The sequence below is a fragment of the Dunckerocampus dactyliophorus genome, chromosome 8 (assembly GCF_027744805.1).
Source record: "Dunckerocampus dactyliophorus isolate RoL2022-P2 chromosome 8, RoL_Ddac_1.1, whole genome shotgun sequence".
In the NCBI taxonomy this organism is placed as follows: Eukaryota; Metazoa; Chordata; class Actinopteri; order Syngnathiformes; family Syngnathidae; genus Dunckerocampus; species Dunckerocampus dactyliophorus.
This window is the reverse complement of record NC_072826.1, coordinates 11,351,745-11,373,407: the sequence shown is the minus strand read 5'-3', so window position 1 is coordinate 11,373,407 and position 21,663 is coordinate 11,351,745. Positions and strand designations below refer to the sequence as shown.

At 39.8% G+C, this 21,663-nt stretch overlaps 3 protein-coding genes across 16 annotated transcripts in view; 1 reads left to right on the top strand and 2 right to left on the bottom strand.

Moving 5' to 3' along the window:
* The window catches only part of fmoda (fibromodulin a), a 36,782-nt gene extending 27,275 nt beyond the window's left edge, over positions 1 to 9,507 (bottom strand). The window contains exon 1 of one of the 2 annotated variants that reach the window (XM_054783410.1): positions 9,436 to 9,507. The gene's annotated coding sequence lies outside the window, so the exon portion shown is untranslated. Of the gene's footprint in view, positions 1 to 4,384; positions 4,404 to 9,435 lie in introns of those variants that run through there. The other variant, XM_054783411.1, reaches the window with a different exon arrangement.
* Positions 1 to 21,663, bottom strand: part of LOC129185853 (sodium- and chloride-dependent neutral and basic amino acid transporter B(0+)-like) — a 97,714-nt gene that overhangs the window by 38,505 nt on the left and 37,546 nt on the right. The window lies entirely within an intron of this gene.
* prelp (proline/arginine-rich end leucine-rich repeat protein) lies at positions 5,985 to 19,746 on the top strand. The gene is made up of 7 exons (XM_054783408.1): positions 5,985 to 6,071; positions 11,136 to 11,553; positions 11,638 to 11,823; positions 11,901 to 12,058; positions 13,395 to 13,591; positions 18,515 to 18,590; positions 18,704 to 19,746. Exons 2-7 carry the CDS (start codon positions 11,140 to 11,142, stop codon positions 18,792 to 18,794), a joined length of 1,122 nt encoding a protein of 373 aa, XP_054639383.1. The 5' UTR covers positions 5,985 to 6,071; positions 11,136 to 11,139; the 3' UTR covers positions 18,795 to 19,746.

The window sequence follows — 21,663 nt, the reverse complement described above, 5'->3', positions numbered from 1 at the left end:
GGTATACCTAATAAATATGCAAACATGCACCAATACGAGTTTAAAATGGAAAAAAAAAATGTTTTAAGTTTTCCCATAATGCATTTCGTCTGAGCAACGCATTTCATTGGAGAACAAGTAGTATAAAAGATGGATGGATGGCGCTGCAATGTTGCCTCTGTCCACCAGAGGGAGCCAGAGGGAGGCTGACGTCATTGCAGCGCCCCAATGAATGCGTTGCTCAAATGCAATTCATTATGGGAAACTTTAAAAGTTTCAAACTCAAATTGATACATTTGTATATTTCTCAGTTATACATTTGAGTGTTAAGTTGCTGTGTGATGAGTTTTTTGCTCTACCATTTCCTCACTGACTTGCGAGCAGCACAGTATTTAAACAATTAGAAGTAGTTCTGAAGTAAAGGAGATGTCATGAGATTAGAATGTAGCCGTGAATCAGCCGCACCACTGTATAAGCCGCAGGGTTCAAAAAGGTAGCGGCTTATGCACCGGAAATTACGATACATGAAAAAGAAGCAGTGCTGACTCAACAGTTTGCTGAGCAATGCTGGCCGTTGGTTGATAAGTTCCATTCTGATATTTATGACTTTCTCTGTGTTGATGTACATAGATTTAATTAACCGTAGCCTGAATAAAGAAAGGGAAAAAGCTCAACAAAATAAACAGCATCAGGAGAAAGTTTATGCTTCACTCAGCTGACTGGACAATCCTTTGTTGCATAAAAGGCAAACTTCTGGCATCAATCAATTGTTGAACTCGCTTCAGAAATAGCAGTCTTGAAACAATGAGGCTCAGACGCGAGGAATGGAACACATAAGCTTCACACACTCACTCTGGGCCTCAGACTTCTAACAGTGTCCGTGTAGCTTTTTTGGACCACTGAACTGTCATATTGTAGAGATTTAAGAAATAGACATGAAGACAAGTGTGTTAGAGCAGTAGCGTCCAAACTTTTTACACAGAGTGCCACATACGGAAAAATGACAGGGCCACTTTGATATTTTGTAAACCAGCACATGCAGATATGCTAAGAAGTTACATGTATTTCAAGAAAAAACTGCATGTCAGCTTTGTGATATACAGTAGGTGAAAAAGCGTATTGTTAGGATGACCTTCGGTGCTTTTTTTTTTCTCCAAATATTTAAACTTAAATAATCTTAAATTTTCTTTTCGTGATATTTTGACTTAATTCCGAAAATATTTTGATTTCATTCCCACAATTTTATAACTTTTCCCCAAACTATTTTTTAACTTTATTTCGTTTTGTTTGTTTCTCATACAGTGGTACCTCGGTTAAACGTAGCTCAGTTTCCGGTAACAAACAACATTTTTGCTAAAGTTTTGCCTTGGCTTGCGTTCGCCCGCTTGTTTGGCGTGCAATTTGTTCACGCAGCCATCTTGGATCACGCCCCAAGACAAAGTTAGCTCACCCTCAGCTACTGCAGCCTGTAAGGCCCATATAGTACATGTAATGCAATGAAATGGCCAAAACAATAGACTTCAAAAAAATATTTTTTCTGTACTATTTCAACTTCATGCTACTAAAATGCCATTATGTTTCCTTATATCACATTATTCTCATAAAAGTATGAGAATAATTTCTCATTATATTACAATTTTTATTAATATTTTGACTTTATTCTCTCTTTTTTTTTTTAGTTTTCCTGTTAAATTATATTTTTTACAATGTGTCACAGGCCAATGAAAAAAAATAGCCACCGACCACAAATGGCCCCCGGCTGTGTTAGCACATAGGAAGACATACAAACAATGCTTTCTATGTGAATGTGAGCCTTTTAGCTACTAGGGAACTCTGTCAGGCATGTGAAGTGCATCACGATGTGAAGGCCCACATGTGATGCACCTGCAGATGACCTAAGTGAATACCAACACCATTTGCGCACACATCTTTTCCCCCCAAATTCATGCGTGCAGGAACTGATTTCAACCTGTTTACTTTAGTAATTTTAGTCTAATTTTAGTTATTTTAGCCTACTCCCTATAACACTATCAATACTAATATCATGTGACTAATTCATCAGGGAACGACCGACTGATGCAAATTTTCTTAAGATTAAAAGCATTGTACTCCTTTTCACACAACTCTGAGTTGACAAACTGCTACATGACAGACTATTTTTGCAGTGCTATAGTACACCACCACAAACAACAACCAGAATAAACACCATTCTTAGCTTCGTTCATCCCTGACAAAACAGATTTATTCCTGCAAGAGGCTGTTTGATTCTTGTTTGTTGGTCAGTTTGCTAAATGAAGCAAAGAAAATAACACATAATTAAGCATCAGAATCAGAATAGTTTTTATTTTATTGTCTGTGAAAGGTTTCACAAACTAGGAATTTTTTGCGGTGTAGTGGTTCATACTAACCACAAACATAATTAAGTTAAGTTAAGAACTTAAAGACAAAAAATGATTCGTACATTTAGGTGCGTTTATTTTTACTTTTCATCGTGTTTATGTACTTGTACTGCAGCCAAGTGAAGCAGTGTCCTACCAGATCCAGCAAGAGGATATGTGGTGAATAGTGATGTGTCGGTCGCGAACGTATCGACTCTAAGAACCGTCTCTTTGAAATGAACGACAGGAGCCGATTTGCATCGCTGGGAGCCAACTGGGAGCTGATTCGTTTTTTTCTCGTCTTTTTTTCTGTTAAAGGCGAATGTCATTGGTCGAGATGTGTGGCGGTGTCTCTGTCTCCACACTGAGCAGGGGGAGGGGCGGGGTTAAACATCCCGTGGTGCTCTTACAGCCAATTTGTAAGAAATTGACAAGAAGAGATTTGATCTGTTTTGACCTAATCTGTCTTTGTATAATATAACATTATATTATAATATATTTTTGTAGGTGTTCATTGAGGTTTAAATAAATCCATTTAAATATCAAATAACATTTGATGTTATGTATTTTTGACATAAGTAATTCATTTTACACAATGCAAATTAAATTGAAGACAACAAAAAAATCTGCTGTGATTGGCTGGCGACCAGTCCAGGGTGTACCCCGCCTCTGGCCCAAAGTCAGCTGGGATAGGCTCCAGCATACCCCCGCGACCCTAGTGAGGATAAGCGGCATAGAAGATGGATGGATGGAAAAAAATCTGAGGAGCCACTTTGGTGGGTCTTTTAGTGAGCCGAGCCAAAAGAACCGTCTCTCTAAAAAGAGTCGAAATTTCCATCACTGGTGGTGAAGAACAATCACTGTGTGGCTCACTGGAATGAACCAGCGCCACATACAGGATTGGAGTGGAAGAATACTGCCTGGCAGTCTTTTTTCCCCCCCAAATGACTTGGGATAGTTTAGGATTTGTCTGTTTTGCCAGAGGTCCGTGACCAGCTCAGTGACATTACCGTCACATTTGTAACCCCGTAATTATTATTACAGTTATTTATAATGTAATTATTCCACACAAATGTTCCTGTTTATAGCCATTTGTAACAGTAGAAAACACAAACGTAATTAAAAACAAAACACATTTTTTCCATTGTTTTCACGTAAACAGGCCCTTAGAAAGAGTGAATTACTTTTAGCAAGTGGAACCAGAACCTGGAAAGCAAAGGAAAAAACAGCATTTTTTTCAGTTTCATTGGTCATAAATTCTCTTGTCATTCTCCTGCAAGTATCATACATATGCGTCACTAGTCCCTGATTTATGAGCAAATGTGTTTCAGTTTTTATGATACTTTTTGTAGGCCGACACAGCGACATTACTAAAAAGCAGATCAAGTAGTTTAACAGCCAGAGCTGTTTGCCAAAGTAAGAGATGTGGATTTTGGAAAGCTGATTGGGTGCGGCATGCACAAGACAAGAATGTTCACACACAGCTCACAGGATGTTGTCTCATCTCGATGTGTTGTTGCACATTTAACTACAACACAAGTTGATGCTGGGGAGAGTATAACTTCCTGTCTTTCCACTGGGAATATTCCTGTCCAAAAATCCTGCACAGCTCCTTTAAATCAAAGCGCATCTTCACACAAATTTCTCTGCAGATGACAGAACATAGTCCTTTCATTATCATACACATCAATAACTTTGGACCACAGCCTATAAGCCTGTCTCGCTCGCCATCTGTTCAGAAAGCAGCTGCTGCAGTATGTAATAGCGAGCAAAAACGGACGCCGCTTTTAATGTTTCCTGCAGTAAAAACAACGTTGAGCCCCAATAAATATCACTACTCTAGAATCAACAGGTAGAGCGCTGTGCAGACATTCAGCCCTTTGTTGTCCATTTGCGTCTATCCCAGCAGTGCGGCCCAGAAGACTTGCATTCCACAGGTCATGTGACTGTTTGCACATGCGGAAACAAACCATGCAATTTGCCTCCAATGTTCAGCACTGCTAATGAAACTGAAACGTTCTACTTACATTAGAATGCATTTTTGTCTCTATGGCCAGAACGAGAACCAGAACCAGGACATGGTGCTCAGCTTTGGACTTCTTTGAGGTTCAGTGTTTGGCCTCAGGAATATAAACACCTGAACTGTGGGTCTGATGTCTTTTCTTCTTTCAAGACATGATGATACCTTGTTTTGGATTGCATGTGTGATCCTTGTCACGCTGCAGAAAAACCAACTTCAAGCACAAGAAAATGCCAAAATAGTGATAGGAATAGAATTATTTTGTTCTTTTATTCTTTCTTTTCTAGTTTGGGGCTAGTGTGAATCACGTTTGGCCCAGCTGCGGTGTGTACCAGACAAAGGAAGAGCAAATACTGTAGCTTGAAAAGAAAAAGGATGAAAGGAAAGTCGTCAAGGAAATACAGTTAAGCTCGAACACAATTTGTTTCGGGATTAAAAACATTTTGCATTTCCTTAATTTTGATGATGGGTGACGTGTAGTGCAGTCAAGCTGATTACTGATTACTGCTTCATTCAAGTGTAAAAAAAAAAGAAAAGTTAACCATTAAAAAATGCACATGCAAGATGCAAGATAACTGCGAGTGCTGTTAGTGACTCTTCACATAAAGACAGTTGACTTTCGGTGTACATGTACTGTCTATAATGTATATAATATATAATATGTATTATCATCTACAGTTGCGGGCCGCATGGCAGCCTAGTGGTTAGCATGTTGGCCACACAGTTAGGATAGATCTGGGTTTGGGCATCTCTGTGTGGAGTTTGCATGTTCTCCCTGTGCCTGCGTGGGTTTTCTCCTTGTACTCCGCTTTCCTCCCCCATTTCAAAAATATGCATGTTAGGTTAATTGGTGACTCTAAATCTCCACAGGTATGAATGTAAGTGTGAATGATTGTTTGTCTATATGGGCCCAAAGTCAGCTGGGATAGACTCCAGCATACCCCCGCAACCCTAGTGAGGACAAGCGGCATCGAAAATGGATGGATGGATGGATGTACAGTTGACATGTTCATTGCTTCTGCTCACTCCTAATAAAAATAAATACACAACAGCCAAGTCAGAAATCCTGAAGTTTGTAGAAGCATATTTTCCCCAAACATTCTGGACGCCTAGAGTGGCAACTTTTCCGCTGTACAAAAAAATTTTTTTTTCATCATCCTTTAGCTGCAGCAGACCTACACATATTAAAGCGACACCTTATGGTCACACCAGCTCATTAGACGACTTAAGAACCGACACAGAAAATAAAGAAGCTGTGGATGGAGTTTGTAATCGGATGCTGCTAATAAAAACCACATGACATGTGTATACAGTCATCTAAACAAAAGTGGAGTGGGAGGTCAATGCAATTACCGCTGGGCGGCCCTGAACAAAGATTCAGTGTTTCATCTTTTTTGCATCTGTACAAAAATGCAACCGTGCTCATCATGAAACCCCCTGGTTTGACTGAAGGGAACCAAGATGCCTCTGAAGAGTAAAAGTTGTGGAATGGGTCGTGAAGATAAAGGCAGTGTGACCTTTAGAGGGAAAAAAGCCAGAGAAAAACCCAAAAGAAGTGGCTAGCGAGGGAGGGAGGGGATGGGAGGGCTAGGGACAAGGAGGAAGAGAGGGAGTGAAGGGTAAAGAAGCAGGGCGAGAGGCAGAGAGAAGAAAAGACGCACAACTTGTGACTTGACAAAAGAGGGCAGAGGCAGGTAAGGGAATTTTTACTGTTGTTGTTTCCAAAGGGGGGTCCCAAAGAATTTAGGTAGACGTGTGTTTGGTTGGGAAACAGGAGATGTGTTGTGTATTGTTGGCATATGTACAGGTATAGCCAGAGTGTGTTTCTATGGTAACACTGCCATACAACATGGTACCCTGTGGTACTGCAGGAGCTCTTCTTATGTGAGTTCTTTGTCATCATATTTTTAAGTGTTGTGTTCAAAAAGCCTTTGGGCCAAAGGGTTTAACAGAAAATACGTACTTTGTGAAGGGTTTGCACTCTTTGAAAAATAAGTGTTTACACAAAGCTTGGCTCATTAAATCATGCATAATAACTGAGCTTCAAGACAACATCAAAATGAGACGGCATCGCTTTAGTGAATTTATATTATTTTATTTACAGTATTTTTGTATATTTTATGCCATACAAGGCAGTCTCTGCACACCCAGATGGTCCTACAGATGCAGATTTTTGCACAGCCAATGCAGGCCGGCCACACCCACATGAGAAAATGTTCTGGCAATCGTACTAAAACTAATGCAGTGAGTCTGTTGACTTTAAAAGGGAGGGGTTGGGGGGGCAGAATTCCACCCTAAAGCCAATTTTTACATATGAGACACAAAAGCAGCCTGGAGATGTTGTTTGAATGACATCACAAATACGGACAACATCTAATTATATCCCGTTGTTTACTCACAAACATGATGTGAGTCAAATGTTTTTGTAGTGACAAAGTAACAAAGTGCATTTACTGTAATTTACTACTTCAGCTGTGGTGATGTTTTTAACATAGTTGGATGCTTATTATGACTGACTGTTATGTGGTTCTTTTCATCTCCTGCTGTAGCCATCTGGACGAGCCACTCTCATGCCGATGCACATGAGACGTTGTACATCATATGTCAACTTGTTTCAGTTCAAAACACATCTTAGATGTATAAAAGGTGTTTTTGTATGGTTAATGGCTATGTACACTCACTGGCCACTTCATTAGGTATGCCATCAAAAGTAGTTTCTTAGTTAGTTTGTGTAGGTGAACCTAACGTGGTGGCAGGTGAGTGCCTATGTTTTTTTTTCACGCTGTTCTTTTTCACCATTTTAAAAATATACAAGTCAACATGTACAGTGGGAGTGGAGTTTTTGGTATCCTGTAAGGTTGCAAATTCAAATGAGAAAGTTACACGAGCATTTGCCCGCTTATCATTCCGCGGATTCGAGTGCTCAAACAAAGAATCCCACACATTGGTGACTCAGTCTTGTCGTGTTACTGATCTACTGCATGAGTGCAACTGCGTTCGTAACGTGTAAACATGCCTGTTCGCCGCTCTCAACTCCGACCCACATGCCATTGTCACCCAGCTCCGTCGCCAGTCTATGATATCATCACTGGTTGACTCTATCGTTCTGTTAACTAATACAGTTACAACACAGGTCTCTGCTTTTTTTTAATATATTGAATACGGCTGCAAAATAAAGTTCCAACTTCCAGAACTTTGATGAAGAAGACGGGAAACACTATTGAATACAAGAAATAACTAGTAGCAAAGTACGAAGGTGTCGTCCATGTGGCTCTCTCCTTCACTCCTCCCGCTTTGCTGGCTCGTAGCCGTCTTTGTCAACAAGTCTTCAATCAAGGTAGAAGTGACGTTAAATGTTCATTAATCCTGTTCATTCGTCATTTCTACGCCTTTGTTTTCTGCATGTAAAACTCTTACTGTTCTATATTAAAAGTGCTGTGCGATGACATCTTTGGGTGTATGGAACGGATTCATTGGATTTACATTGTTTCCTATGGGAAACATTTTTTCAGTTTTCGTACGTTTTTTTCAGTTTTCTGTTTTAGAAGGACCCTTTGGAACAAATTAATCACGAAAACCGAGGTTCCACTGTATTTTAGAGTAATTACCTACAGCATTAATATGGATATACTAAATATTTGAAACACAGAAATGTATTAGGTTACAGTTTGGACATCTTCTGTTTAAGCAGCAGTTAGACATGATAACAGAGTGGAGGAAGCAGGGTGAGTTGTTTTGGTCTCTGGTGTGGAATGAGGGGCTGGAAGGCTCTGGATGAGCAAGAGGGAAAAGGAAGGGCAGTACCAGGGAACGTCGTCAGGAACAATAGTTCACATTTGTTTTTCCAGGCAGAACAAATGCTGTCTCAAAGGTTCCTGCCCCGTGACTCATATGAGATGTTTACCTACAGACTTTCCTAAATGTCCTAACAACATGATTAGAATATACTGGTGTTTGGACTGACAGGTGCCCAGCGCCATTTTCTTCCACTATGTAGGGTGACATTTTTCCCTGAGTCAAGAGAAATGTGCATGTGGTGATCAGGCAAACATCTGCAAGTTGTGGTTGTGTAAGCATGCATCTGTCTGTGTCACACACGCACGCACATGCACACATATGTAAATAATCAGCTGCAATCATGAATTTATCCCAATGGGGATCCTTATGCTTGTACACTCCTATTATTTGCTCACAGGCATTTGTATTATCAGTTGCAGCACTTTATTGTCCAGTATATAAGCTTTTAGACAGGGGTTCTCAGCACACTTTGAAATTTAAAAAAAGCTAATGTTTATTTTTTATTTTAAAAACTATATGTGCATTTTACTTCACATCTTTAAAGGAAATGATGAGGAACACAATAACTGCAAGTAAAACTAATAATCAAAATTTAAAAAAAGATATTTAATGTCCTCTATACTGTTTCTGTATATTGAGTACATACCAATAACAATATTTTTATTTCTAAAACAAGTCAGACATCGGCTATATATGAAATATTTGTGTGTGATTTATGACCAGCTGTCCATGACCCACCCAAAATTAGGTCCACGAATCACCGCTTTAAATGAGACCACTAAAGCTATTGCAAAAACGCAGTCAATTTAGTCCAGCTCCCAGCAGGACCCTGGACCTTTCAGACTTGCGGTCTTCCATTCCATACGTCTCCCTTAGGACACTCCTCACAAAAGAGTCTTTATCCCCTCTCTCATTCTTTAAAAAACATGTTCATTTTTTCCCTCAAGTATTCATTTCCTGCGCCAGATGTGTATGATCTTGAGAAGAACAACATTTCCACTCATGTGCTGCATCAGCAACGAATAGACAGCAGTAGTCAATACGGGAAACACAAGTAAAAGATCTGCTCCCCATGAATATTGTCTTTGCTCCCTTTTTTAGCAAATTACGAATGACACAAAGAGCGACAACGAGCACAGCGAATCACAACAACAGTCGGCTTTATATGACATCATCCATGTGCACCACTTTCCAGGCATGACCAATCTACACTAAATCACACTGTAGAAACTGTAGTAAATCTCACTTGATCCAACTTACTTAAGATTTGTCCGATCCAAACACAATCGCTGCTGTGATATTACTGTCCACGTCACTTCTTCCTCAAGTTGCACTCGAAGCATCATGACTGGGAGCGCTAGTTTTAGCCTTAAAAGTGCGAGAAAAAAAGTAGCGTCTTATACACCGTAAATCATGCTATACATTTTACAATTACAATTTTTAAAAATAATTATGCTTCTATGCATTAAGCTTGTTAGATTCCTTGGTCGCAAACAAACATTGGCAGTTAAAGAGATGGGGACCATTATTGAAGCTAAATGTAATCTAATAGTTACAACAGGCACTTATATTGCAAATGTTGATCTGAAATCAGGGGAGAAGTCAACCTCAACCTAACAAAAATGGTTGGAGAGGGAGGAGCGAGCTTGTGTAGTGTACGGTGGTGCCAAGATGCAGATGCATAACTTAACCAGGCTTGACTGTAGTGTAAAAAAATGACATTTTTACGGGCTTTATCTGTGTTCTCAATTACTCATATTTATTTCCTATCTGCGGGTGGTCTCGGAACAAAAGGACAGCGGTGATCTACTGTAGTTTGGCCTCTACGCCACCGCACAAGTGAATACAACAAAGCTCATCCAATTACTGACACACTGGCTCAGTAGTCATTAGTTGCCTTTATCCTCCTCGTGCTGTTTGAGGAAATACAACCAGTTAGTCACGAGAGTTTCATAGATTTTCTTCTAAAGCATTGTCGTGAAAATATCAGCTTTAAAGTTTCTGCTGTGCAGGTGGTGTGTGCTGTGGTAACGACGTCTACAGCCACACAGTGACGTGTCAGATGTTATCGTCCATTTTCTATACCGCTTGTCCTCATTAAGGTCACAGGTAAGCTAGAGCCAATCCCAGCTGACTTCGGGCAAGAGGCAGGGTACACCCTGGACTGGTCACCAACCAATCACAGGGCACATACAGCAAAACAAGTATTCACACTCACATTCAGGACAATTTGGAGTATCCAATTAGCCTAACATGCATGTTTTTGAGATGTGATAGGAAGCAGGAGTACACGGCAAGCATAGGAAGAATGCACCCTCCAATGGGAATTTAAAACTGGATTTACAGACTGAGGCAGACACGGTGCTATCCACTAACAAATCCATAGAAGTAACAAAAGAAACAAAAGTTAGAAAAAGTGCTGTAAATTCAGCAAACTTGTGAACCCGTAGAAAAATCCTGCATGCACAGAGAGAACATGTAAACCCCAGAGAAAGATACCCAGGTGGAGATTGTAACCCTCGAGCTCCTGACTGTTGCTGTTAGTTGCACACAACTTAACAAATCCATCCATTCACTAATTTCCTTCACTGCTTGTCCTCATTGGGGTCACGGGTGAGCTGGAGCTTATCCTAGCTAACTTTGTGTGAAAGATGGGATACCCCCAGACTGGTCACCACTCAAACACAAACAACCATTCACACTCACATTCACACTTAAGGAGAATTTAGAATCTCCAATTAACCTAACATGCATGTTTTTGGAATGTGGGAGTGTGGGAGGAAGCAGGAGTACCCGGCAAGCATAGGAACAATGCACCCTCCAATGGGAATTTAAAACTGGATATACTGACTGAGGCAGACACGGTGCTATCCACTAACAAATCCACAGAAGTAACAAAAGAAACAGAAGTTAGAAAAACTGCCATAAATTCAGCAAACTTGTGTTTCATGTTTATTTAGCAGCATGAAGGCCGTCTCAGGACTCTTCTCTGCCTTGGCGCTGCTCCTCCTAATAGGAGCAGTGCTCACCCAGAGGCCTCGGCCAAAAAAGCCCACCAGGCGCCCATCCACCCCCAGGCAGCCCTTTGTCCCTCAGCCTGAACCACAGGAGCCCACGGACATCCCCCCCGTCATCCTCGGCCCGCCCTCCATTTACCCCGACTGCCCCCGAGAGTGTTTGTGCTCTCCAAACTATCCCAACTCTCTCAATTGCGAGAACCGCAACATCCGTGCGATCCCTGCCATCCCATCCAGAACCTACTACCTGTACTTGCAGAACAACTACATCTCAGAGGTGACGGCGGAACCATTTTTTAATGCCACGGAGGTCCGTTGGATCAACCTGGCAAACAATCGCATCCATCGAATAGACAAACAGGTCAGACCGCTTCCTTGTTCAGAATGATGCGAGGTTATGAAATACTTGGAACGTCTGAGCTGTTGTATTTATAACTCTGCGTAGGTGTTCCAGAAGATACCTGCCCTGTTGTACTTGTATGCTCAACGTAATCAGCTCAAAGAGGTGCCCTCAGGCCTCCCTGTGAGTCTGGAACAGCTCCGTCTCAGCAGAAATCGCATTACCAAAATACCTGCAGGCGCACTCAGTAAGATGGGGAATCTGACTCTACTTGACCTCTACCACAACCAGGTGAAAGTCACTGCTTAGACCTACCTGTGTGTGTTCTGTATGTGTGTGTTTTAACACTGTATGCCCTCATGTCCCAGCTGAGTGACAGTGACCTGGGAAGGAACACCTTCAAAGATTTATCCAGCCTGATGCAACTCAATCTGGCACACAACGTGTTGAAAAAGATGCCTGCTGGAGTACCTCATGGTGTCATACAGCTTTTTCTTGACAGAAACCGTATAGAAGACATCCCAAAGCAAGTATACCAAAGCCATGTTATCACATAGTGAACATAAACACATATAAACCCACTGGACACAACATGACTGCAAATAGGACTCAGTGGCATTTTTATATGAAAAAAATGGGTAGAGCACTAACCACTACAGAAGGCAACCTACAGTCACACCATTACTGTTTGCTTTTTTTAAAATTCAGATTTATGTGTCATACAAAGAAGTAATGGGGCCAGGCTGAAAAAAATATTGTAATTTTATGGTTACAAATGTATACCTGCATTAAGGTGTTGTCAGCTTTAACAATGCATTTGACATGTTTTGGTACATCAATACCAGCAGCAGTTTAATGTGAGTGTAAATGTTGGTGTCTGTTGCTGAGAATGAACTACACAAACTATCTTTTGGTTTGTTCCATCATCAATAAATATTGAATATTATGAGGTTAATAAACAGTATACGAGGTCTGTGGAGATGGGCAGCTTCACGTGGGTTCACCCGACAAAAATTATTATGACATCAATTTTTTTAAGATGGCCACTTTTCTCTAAAAAGAAATGCAACTTTCGAATGAAAAAAATATTTTTTCTTGTTATAATACAACTTTTTTCTCATAACTTTTCAGTGTGGCCCTAATACTCTTTTGTAATGTTGTAAATAGCAGAGAAAACAAAACTATTCATCATAAAACTTGTGAAATAAAACTAAAAGTGAAACACAACTAAGATAGCTCATGTCACATGTTTGCGTGGCCACTTGTTGCTCGGCAGAGTTCACAGAGCTCAAACGCTGCCCCATTGGCCAATCACGCTACAACCCTGGACAGAAAACTGGCAGGAAGTCATGCATTATTTATACAAATCAGTCCTGCAATTTAGTCACTGCATTGGAAGAAATAAAAAAAAATGTATGCTCAGTTTGAATTACCATGATAAGAGTAGGCACAGTATTCATTTAACAATACATTTTATTATTGTGGCTCTAATCCATCCAATGAGGTTCATTTGGACTATCATAATTACATTCTAAACACATCTTTGATTCAGACCAATGTTAGCTAGTTTCTCATACCTGACCATTTTGACTGCTCACTTGCACCCTGAAGAAGACTGCAAGTGAGCAGTCGAAACTGTGAGGTATAAAAAACTAGCCAACGCTGGTCTGAAAAAATGAACTGTTTGGAATATTGTGGTGGTCGTTTGTAGTGGTGTAAAACTGCACTGCATCATACTGAGAGCATCATCCTTGCTTAATTATATGAGACAGGCTGAACGTTTGTATTACCTAATGTTGTGGCCGGTGGGCACATGTACTGTAAATAGTGAATGGATGTGAGGTCATCATTTTCCTGTTCAGAGACTACTTCCAAGGCTTCTTTCACTTGGCCTTTGTGAGGCTCAACTACAACCAGCTGAGTGACAAAGGTGTCCCCAAGGCCGTGTTCAACATCTCCACTTTGCTGGACCTCCAGCTCTCCCACAACCAGCTGACCTCCATCCCTCTCTTCAGCAGTCACCTGGAGCACTTGCATCTCAACCACAACAGCATCGGCAGTAAGTCGAAGGCTGGAATTTGCTGTCCATGCCAGGGTTTCATTTTCTTTAGGATTTATTACTCGACTACACTCTCTGCCACGTCAGACAAGTCGAGGCTTGCTTAGTCAGCAAAGTGCTGTGTGAAACATTTAAGCTTACCTAATTCAGTATCAACTCACTACGCAAACAGTGGGCTTTGGCATATCTTATATATCTTCCTACAATACCCTTAAGTTCAACAATATTTGTGACATTTTCACATGATCTATTTTACTAAATACATTTCATTATATACAGGACACTATTATCGCACAGTCAGCATGCACTCCTTGTCTTGCTGTGACTTGGGGTTTTGTGGAAATCCCATCTTCCTGTGCTGGCATTGGTTGGCTATATATTGACGATTGGCGCATCATTGGACAAAATAGATGTCCATCATTGTAAGAGCATATAAACGAGTATCCGTTACGGATAACGCATTTTTGCCGAATACGATCATGAAACGAGTATTTTTGTCTTATTCCATGAAGTCACCATAAAACAGGCGCGCTCCCGACAATATAAGAATTTTGTTAATTTTCCTTTGTCAGTACACAGACAGTGGTAACAGTAACGTGCATTGACTGGCCACAATATTAGGTACACCTGCACAGCTGCATCAAACATTCTGTATGGCGATCATACTACATTTTATACATAATCGTGGTCAAATATTATACCCCTGTCAATACTTTACAGTATGCACGTTGCAATCTTCAACTTGTTCCGTAATGTATGCAGTGCATTTCACAAGACAGCTCGTGCGTCACTCACTGCAGGTTTTTTTTTTCGTCTGCTTGCTTATAATTTGTCTGGTGATATAACGTTGGAAAATTCTGCTTGTAGGACTGAATGTGCTGCTTTTGAGAAAGCTACAGTGAAAAGGCTGACAGATTATTTCCCTTTGCCATCACTGGACGTTTGCATGAATCACCAACACCAACTTCACACAGATCATTAAAAATGGAATAACAAAGTCTTACAGATCACTTCCACACATACACAGTACACATATTGCTGATTAATAAACAATAAATATAGCAACTTCTGATCAATCCAAGTCAATTTCAGACTTAAAATGTACCGATTTAAACCATGCTCACTTCTGGTTTATGCCCCGCCCACTTTGAGTACAGATACGGATAATTTAGATGGGTGAACAGATACAAATACAGATAGTGGTGTACTCACTCATCCCCACTGACTACTGTCTATACCAGGGGCGTCCAAAGTGTGGCCAAGGGGCCGTTTACAGCCCGTGGTTGTGTTTTTATTGGCCCTCGACACGTTCTAAAAATACAGTTAAACCAACTACCAAAAAAACCCAGCAAAAATGGAAAAAGAGCAGTAATTTTACATGAATAAAGACAAAATATGAAAGTAAAGTCATTATATAAGAAAAAAACAGCAAGAAGTTGAAAAATTCAAGGAAACAAAACAAAGAAAATGTTGCAATTTTTGGAAAGTTACATATGAAAAAAGTTATAATATTCCAATAATAAAATCTAAATATTATGAGAATAAAGGTAAAAAAAAATGTAAAAAGTTAAAATGCCATAATTTCTGGACTACAGGGTTATGGAGATGGACTGATATGTAAAGCGCACCCACTAAATTTAAAAAGAAAAAAAAGATTTCTACATAACAACCATTATCTATTAGCTGCAGTTGTCCACGTTGTAACATGGGACATTTACTACACAGAAAGATGTTACACCGAAAGATTTTTTAAACTTCAGCATCTCAATTGAACAGCTTCAAAAGTCCTTTGTCACACACTTTGTCAGTCTCTCTCTCCCTCTCTTTTGTTTTCGCTCTTTGTGTCACGTTTGACTCGAGCCATTTGCCATTTAGCTTGAGCTAAAGCTCTTCACTAGTCCAGTACTCCAGCCTTTCGAAACCCGAAATCGTTGACAGTTTGTCCAAACAGAAGCTGTAATAATTTTACACTAGATCAAACTTACTTAAGGTGTGTCAGCGATTGCTGCATAAGACTTCAAAACGTGATATTAGCTTCTACTTCACTCGTCCATCACTACTTCCTAAAGCTGCATTTTAAGCATCGTGGGAAATGTAGTTACCCATAAATTAGCTGCATCACTGTACAAGCCGCAGGATTGAAAGCATGACAAAAAAGTAGCGGCTACAAAGTTAATATAAAAACGTGTCAGCATATATACCTGGGTCAGTTTAAAAAATGTAAAATTGGACCCTGCATCCTTTGACTTTTTAGTATGCGACCCTCGATGGAAAAAGTTTGGACACCCCTGGTCGATACACAAATTATGTCCAAATGTTTATCTATGCGGTTTTCTCTGAGTACTCTTGGCACGGCATCTTAGGTTAAAGGGATACTCTTACATTGTCGATAGAAGTGAATGCGAGTGTGAATATTGTGCGTGCCCTGTGACTGACTGGTGACCTGTCCAGGGTGTACCCAACCGAAGTCATTTGAATTAGTGGTAGAAAATGAATGAATGCAAGTTTACTTTACGTCCGACGTCCAAAAAGATGGTTTGTGTAACTTTAACTATTTTTGTTAAATCCTATTTTTCCCCCAAAACTTCACCTTGCCCTTTCATTTCAACATGAAATAAAAAGCTTTTAATATTGGAGCAATACCACACAAATGGACGGCGCTTACCTTACCCTTTCATTTTCATCTTCATAGACCAAACTGTTTAGGCTTCATCTGTGGAAACTAAAGCTGAGGTCATCTAAGTTAAACAGCCTACCACAATTACCAGAGGTGTGGACTCGAGTCACATGACTTGGACTCGAGTCACAATTTTGATGACTTTGGACAATATCATCAATGACTTGCAACTTAAAGGGTCACTGACATGTATCAACTTTGCTTAATTATGTTTTATATTGTTTGTAATTACGTTGTAGGTTGTTCCTTTTATAAAAACGAACATTAAATTCGCAAAAATTACATTTATTGTTCATGGTGGGACCTATGACGAAATCCAGTTGCAGAAAAGGGGCGTTTCCAAAGTGACGTCAGCGCAGTCGAACTTCACAAGTAAACAAACATGGCGGTAAACGAGACAGAGGATGTTTACAGTGGTTATAGCAAAGATTTGAGCGATGTATCAATAGTTTTCGAGGAGGAAGAAGTATCTGGAGATGAAATAGAGAACCTTCCTAATGAGCGTAAAGGGGTCTTCAGAGCCTTTGTTATTGTGTATTTCGTTGCCGTCACGTTGCGTTTTACTTTGAAGCCAAATGCTTCTTGTAAAGGTGTTCCTTCATAGCAGTCGTCAATGAAATGAACATTGCAAAGAACAGAATGCAAGGTGAGCGTACATTTGTCTCTCCATTTCTCTGTAGTTGCTTCTTTCGTTGTAGTCTTAAACCTTCATCTTGTGGAAAATAAAACAAACTTACAGTATCACTCAGACACGGTGAACAACCAGCGGAAATACAACGATTTGGCAAGACTAGTATTTTGATGAAAAATATACCGAACGAAGCGGACGAGCTACCTTGACAAGCTTTTGTTTACACTGCTTTCGCTGAGAGGGTTGACTGCGCTGATGTCACTTGGGAAACCTTTTTTCTGTGACTGGAATTCGTCATGGCTCCCACCATGAACAATGAATGTAATTTTTGCTAATTTACCATTCGTGTTCATAAAACGAACAACGTAGAACTTAATTACAAACAATACAGAACCTATTTAAGCAAAGTTGATAAATTATGTCAGTGACTCTTTAACTTGGACTTTGACATAAATGACTCAGGCTTTAGTCAAAAATACTTTGGCTTTTTAGTGAATATGTTCAGTAAAAGGTGGCTGAGTGGTTAGCATGTTGGCCACACGGTCAGGAGATCGGGAAGACCTGGGTTTGAATCTCTGTGTGTGCGCGTGTTTTCTCCGGGTACTCCGGTTTCCTCCCACATTCTAAAAACATGCATGTTAGGTTAATTGGCGACTAAATTGTCCATAGGTATGAATGTGAGTGTGAATGGTTGCTTGTCTATATGTGCTTTGCAATTGCCTGCCAACCAGTCCAGGGTGTACCCTGCCTCTCGCCCGAAGTCAGCTGGGATAGGCTCCAGCATACCCCAGCAACCCTAATTACAATAAGCGGCATAGAAAACGAATGGTTGTTCAGTAAAATCTGTCTCGATTCAAAGTATTCAAATAAGATGATCATTATTTGGTAATTTCCAGCAAAACAACATATTTTGCATTTGAATCTGCATCTATTAACGTCCAATCAGGTATAAAAACAAACAACTCATGTGTGGGTTACTTATTTCTGTGCATTGACTAAATCCTGACTCTCTTTTTCTGTGACTAAGTCTTGTCACACTGGTCTTATTTAATTTAAAAATAAAATAATTCAAAATGCTTTCATTTGTATTTGTCAAATTGAATCTATTGTTATATTGTTAAAATGGCATTCTATTTGGGGGCCAGTGCTTATGACTTGTAAAGACTCGAAAATTTCAAGCCTATGACTTCGGATTTGACTCGACCTGTCTTGTCTTGACTTAAGACTTGACTTGCACTTTGCTATCTGTACTTGAGAGTTGAATCGAGACTTGAGATCAAAGATTTGCGATTTGCAAACCACTGTCTTGCTCCCACTTCTGACAATTACCTAAAATAAGAGTTTATTCCATCCATCCATCCATTTTCTATGCCTCTTCTCCTCATTAGGGTCACGGGCATGCTGGAGCCGATCCCAGCTGACTTCGGGCGCCAGGCGGGGTATGACCCTGGACTGGTCATAAGGGTTTATTAATGTTTGTAATTCAGTTGTCACTGTAGTCTTTCCCAGTGAATTGGTCCATCCTCCACTTGCAGTTATTTCAAATTACTCCAGGATATATTCCTACTATTTTTGTTTTAAAATTAGCATTTCATCATGTGCCTCTTCTTGACAGACATCAATGGCACACTGATCTGCCCACACAGCCTGCAGGCGGATTGGAGCGATCCCAACTTGACACCTCGATTAAGGTACGTCATGGGACATCAAGAGCAAAACACATGTATCATGACAAGGAGCAAGGCACTGTGAAGCATGCTTGCAGGTTGCGACACCTTAAGTAACATTCGTACTGTTGTTCCAGGTACCTACGTTTGGATGGAAATCACCTGAGCCCCCCCATACCTTTGGATGTCATCATGTGCTTCAGACACCTCCACTCTATCGTTATTTAGGAAAACTCTGTGTTGATGCCAGGAGCGACACGCTCATGCGCCCACACACTTGCCACACATGATCAGTGACGCAACAGGCTGTCCTCCCGTGCATTCTGTGAAAATATCACTGAAACCACAACGCTTTCAAAGTTCCAAGGTTTCACTGGTTCCACAGTTGACACTAGCTAGAAAAATAGCAAATTATCTGTTTTTTATATATATTTTTTTCTTGAATGCAAATCCAATCCAGAAAAAGAATGCATGTAAAGCTTGAAAGTGCGCACACATTGATGGACACGCTACACTTATGTAGTTAGTATGGTCACAAGCAAACCTGACAAAAAACCTGTTGAAATGTTAACTACCATGTAGTTGATTTTGTCCAAAATGTGCCTGCAATTTTCACCCTACTTCAAGTAAAACGTCATTGTATTATTTTCTCTTCTCAGCCTCCTGCACTGTACATTATTAAGATGATTATTAAGTGACTTTGTACAAATAATAATAATAAGGAAATAAAACATTGTCTTGGACCTTCTTGTTGGTATGTTTATTGATAAATTGTCTTGCGGAAAAAAAGGGTGTGAACTAGGGATGCCCGATTTCTTTTTTGTCAAGCCGATACCATTAACGTCCTGCTTCCTGCTCCTATACGGATAACCGATAACTTTATCTATTCATCCATCCATTTTCTATTCTGCTTCTCCTCATTAGGGTCGTGGGGGCATGCTGGAGCCTATGCCAGCTGACTTTGGGCGACAGGCGGGGCACACCCTGGACTGGTCACCAGCCAATCTATTGTTTTTTTAATTTAGATTTAACTGTAGTTTGTGCACACCTGGAGGTAAGAAAGACTCAAAGTTGGTTTTGACGAACTGTGCCTGTAGATTTGTCCTTACCAAATATCATGACGTCACCACTAATAACAAAACATTAAAAAATAAAAAAAATAGCAGTGGCTCAGAAGTACAAATCCGTGGGATTTACTAGCCGACAGAAGCTGGTATCTTAAACGATGGCAAAGGGCTGGTAATCCAGAGCCATCATTTCCATGATGAAATCACAGATCGCTTAAGCCCTCGGGTCATCTCTGGTAGGTGGCTGATAATGTTTATTATGATGAAACTCGATGTATTTTCCCCTCATCGCGGAACGTTTGCAGAGCATTTGGAGCATTTCGTGAAATCTTCTTCTGAAACAGTGAGAAGTCCCACATGAAGGATGTCGTGTTTGTTTGCAAGTGAGCTCAAGAGAAGTTACAACAGTCTGTTTTACATTTTAGAACACGTTTTACCCCAAAACGTAATTGAAAATGCACTAAAATTTTGGACATAAAATTTCATACGCCGACAATAAACCACACACAGATAAGATGGTCAGGAAATCGATCATCACAGATGTACTCTACTGATCTGCAAGTTTGGGGAGGGCCGTACAATGCACCGTTTACTCATTCAATACCAAAGACATACTTATATGTTTTTAGAAACCTGATCCCTAAGTTGTATTTATACATTATACTTTTTTTGCATGGGAGGCAAAAAGAGGTGATGACGCATGTGCACAATAAAAAAGGTCACTTTTCAAGCAGTTTTAAACCATAAAAAGGGCCACAGGGTGACAGAAGTGCATTTGATAAGACCTCGGCATTGATCATTTGCATGATGTATTAACACACTCGACATCAAGGACGAAGTGGAAGAGCATGGAGGAGTGTAGTGTGCAGAAACTTACACATTGTAGGGAAATTTTAACGCATGCACACACACCGTTAATTCAAAATGTGAAAACTGTAAATAGTTCATGGTGTTATATTTGTAAATAAATTGCTGTTTTGATGTAAAACAATCCTTTTTTGTATTGTTTATGTTGTGGTGCATTTGTTTAGATATTTTAACTGTCACAAAAGGAAAAAAAATGTGTCAAAGTGAAAGTAATGCTTCAAATGTAATATTTTTACAAAAAGCAGTTTTTCTCCCTTTTTTGTTGGGAACTGATATTTTCCTGAAACTTACCTATTTTCTACTACTGATTAAAGAACGGAAAAAGGTAGAAGCAAACTTTTGTTTCTGATGAAAGATGAGAGTCTAATCTTTCTTTTGGTCAGTTCCATGCTTATATTATAGAACACAATATTCTGTGCGCCTTGAAAAATCAGTCAACATGGTCTAAAATGGCCAGGACTGAACGGGTTGTCTTTTGAAAAATGGCTGGGATTGAATAAGAGAATTACCATTCCAGTGTAGCTCCCCATAGGGTCACACAGTGTCTGACGCTCTTTTATAACTTTATTCTGACCTGAACACATCAACAGCAGAGCAATTCCAACACCATATATGTATATACAACTCCAAACAAACACGTCTCTAGTCCATTCATTGCAACAACACTTCCTCATTGTCACAAGACAGACTGCGAGATGCGTTTACGGACACACCGATGATCACAGTAACGTCTTTATCATGCGTGTAAATAAACAGAAATGCAATGAAAATCAATAAGTGGATAGTCTTATCACTCACTTTGTAACTCATAATGCAGAAGTATAATTTGCTGCATTAAAGCGTGCTTGGAAATCCCTAAAAATTCACTCAAAACATGCAAATTCAACTTGAATGACGCTGTGTCTTTGAACGCCACTCGTCATTGCTCATAATAACACAGTCTGATTCAAATATTCTGCTATTAAAGAAACCAGTGTTAGGTAAATAGATTTTCAGACATGTGCCAACTCTTAACTTTATTTAAATTTTAAGCTAATTTGGCGCTGTTAATACATACAAATACTTGTATATATACATAATCCTGCCCTGTCATTTATTTTTCTTTCAATAAAATACCCTAAAAATTGGCATATGTCAGACATAATAATGGTAATGGTTTAATT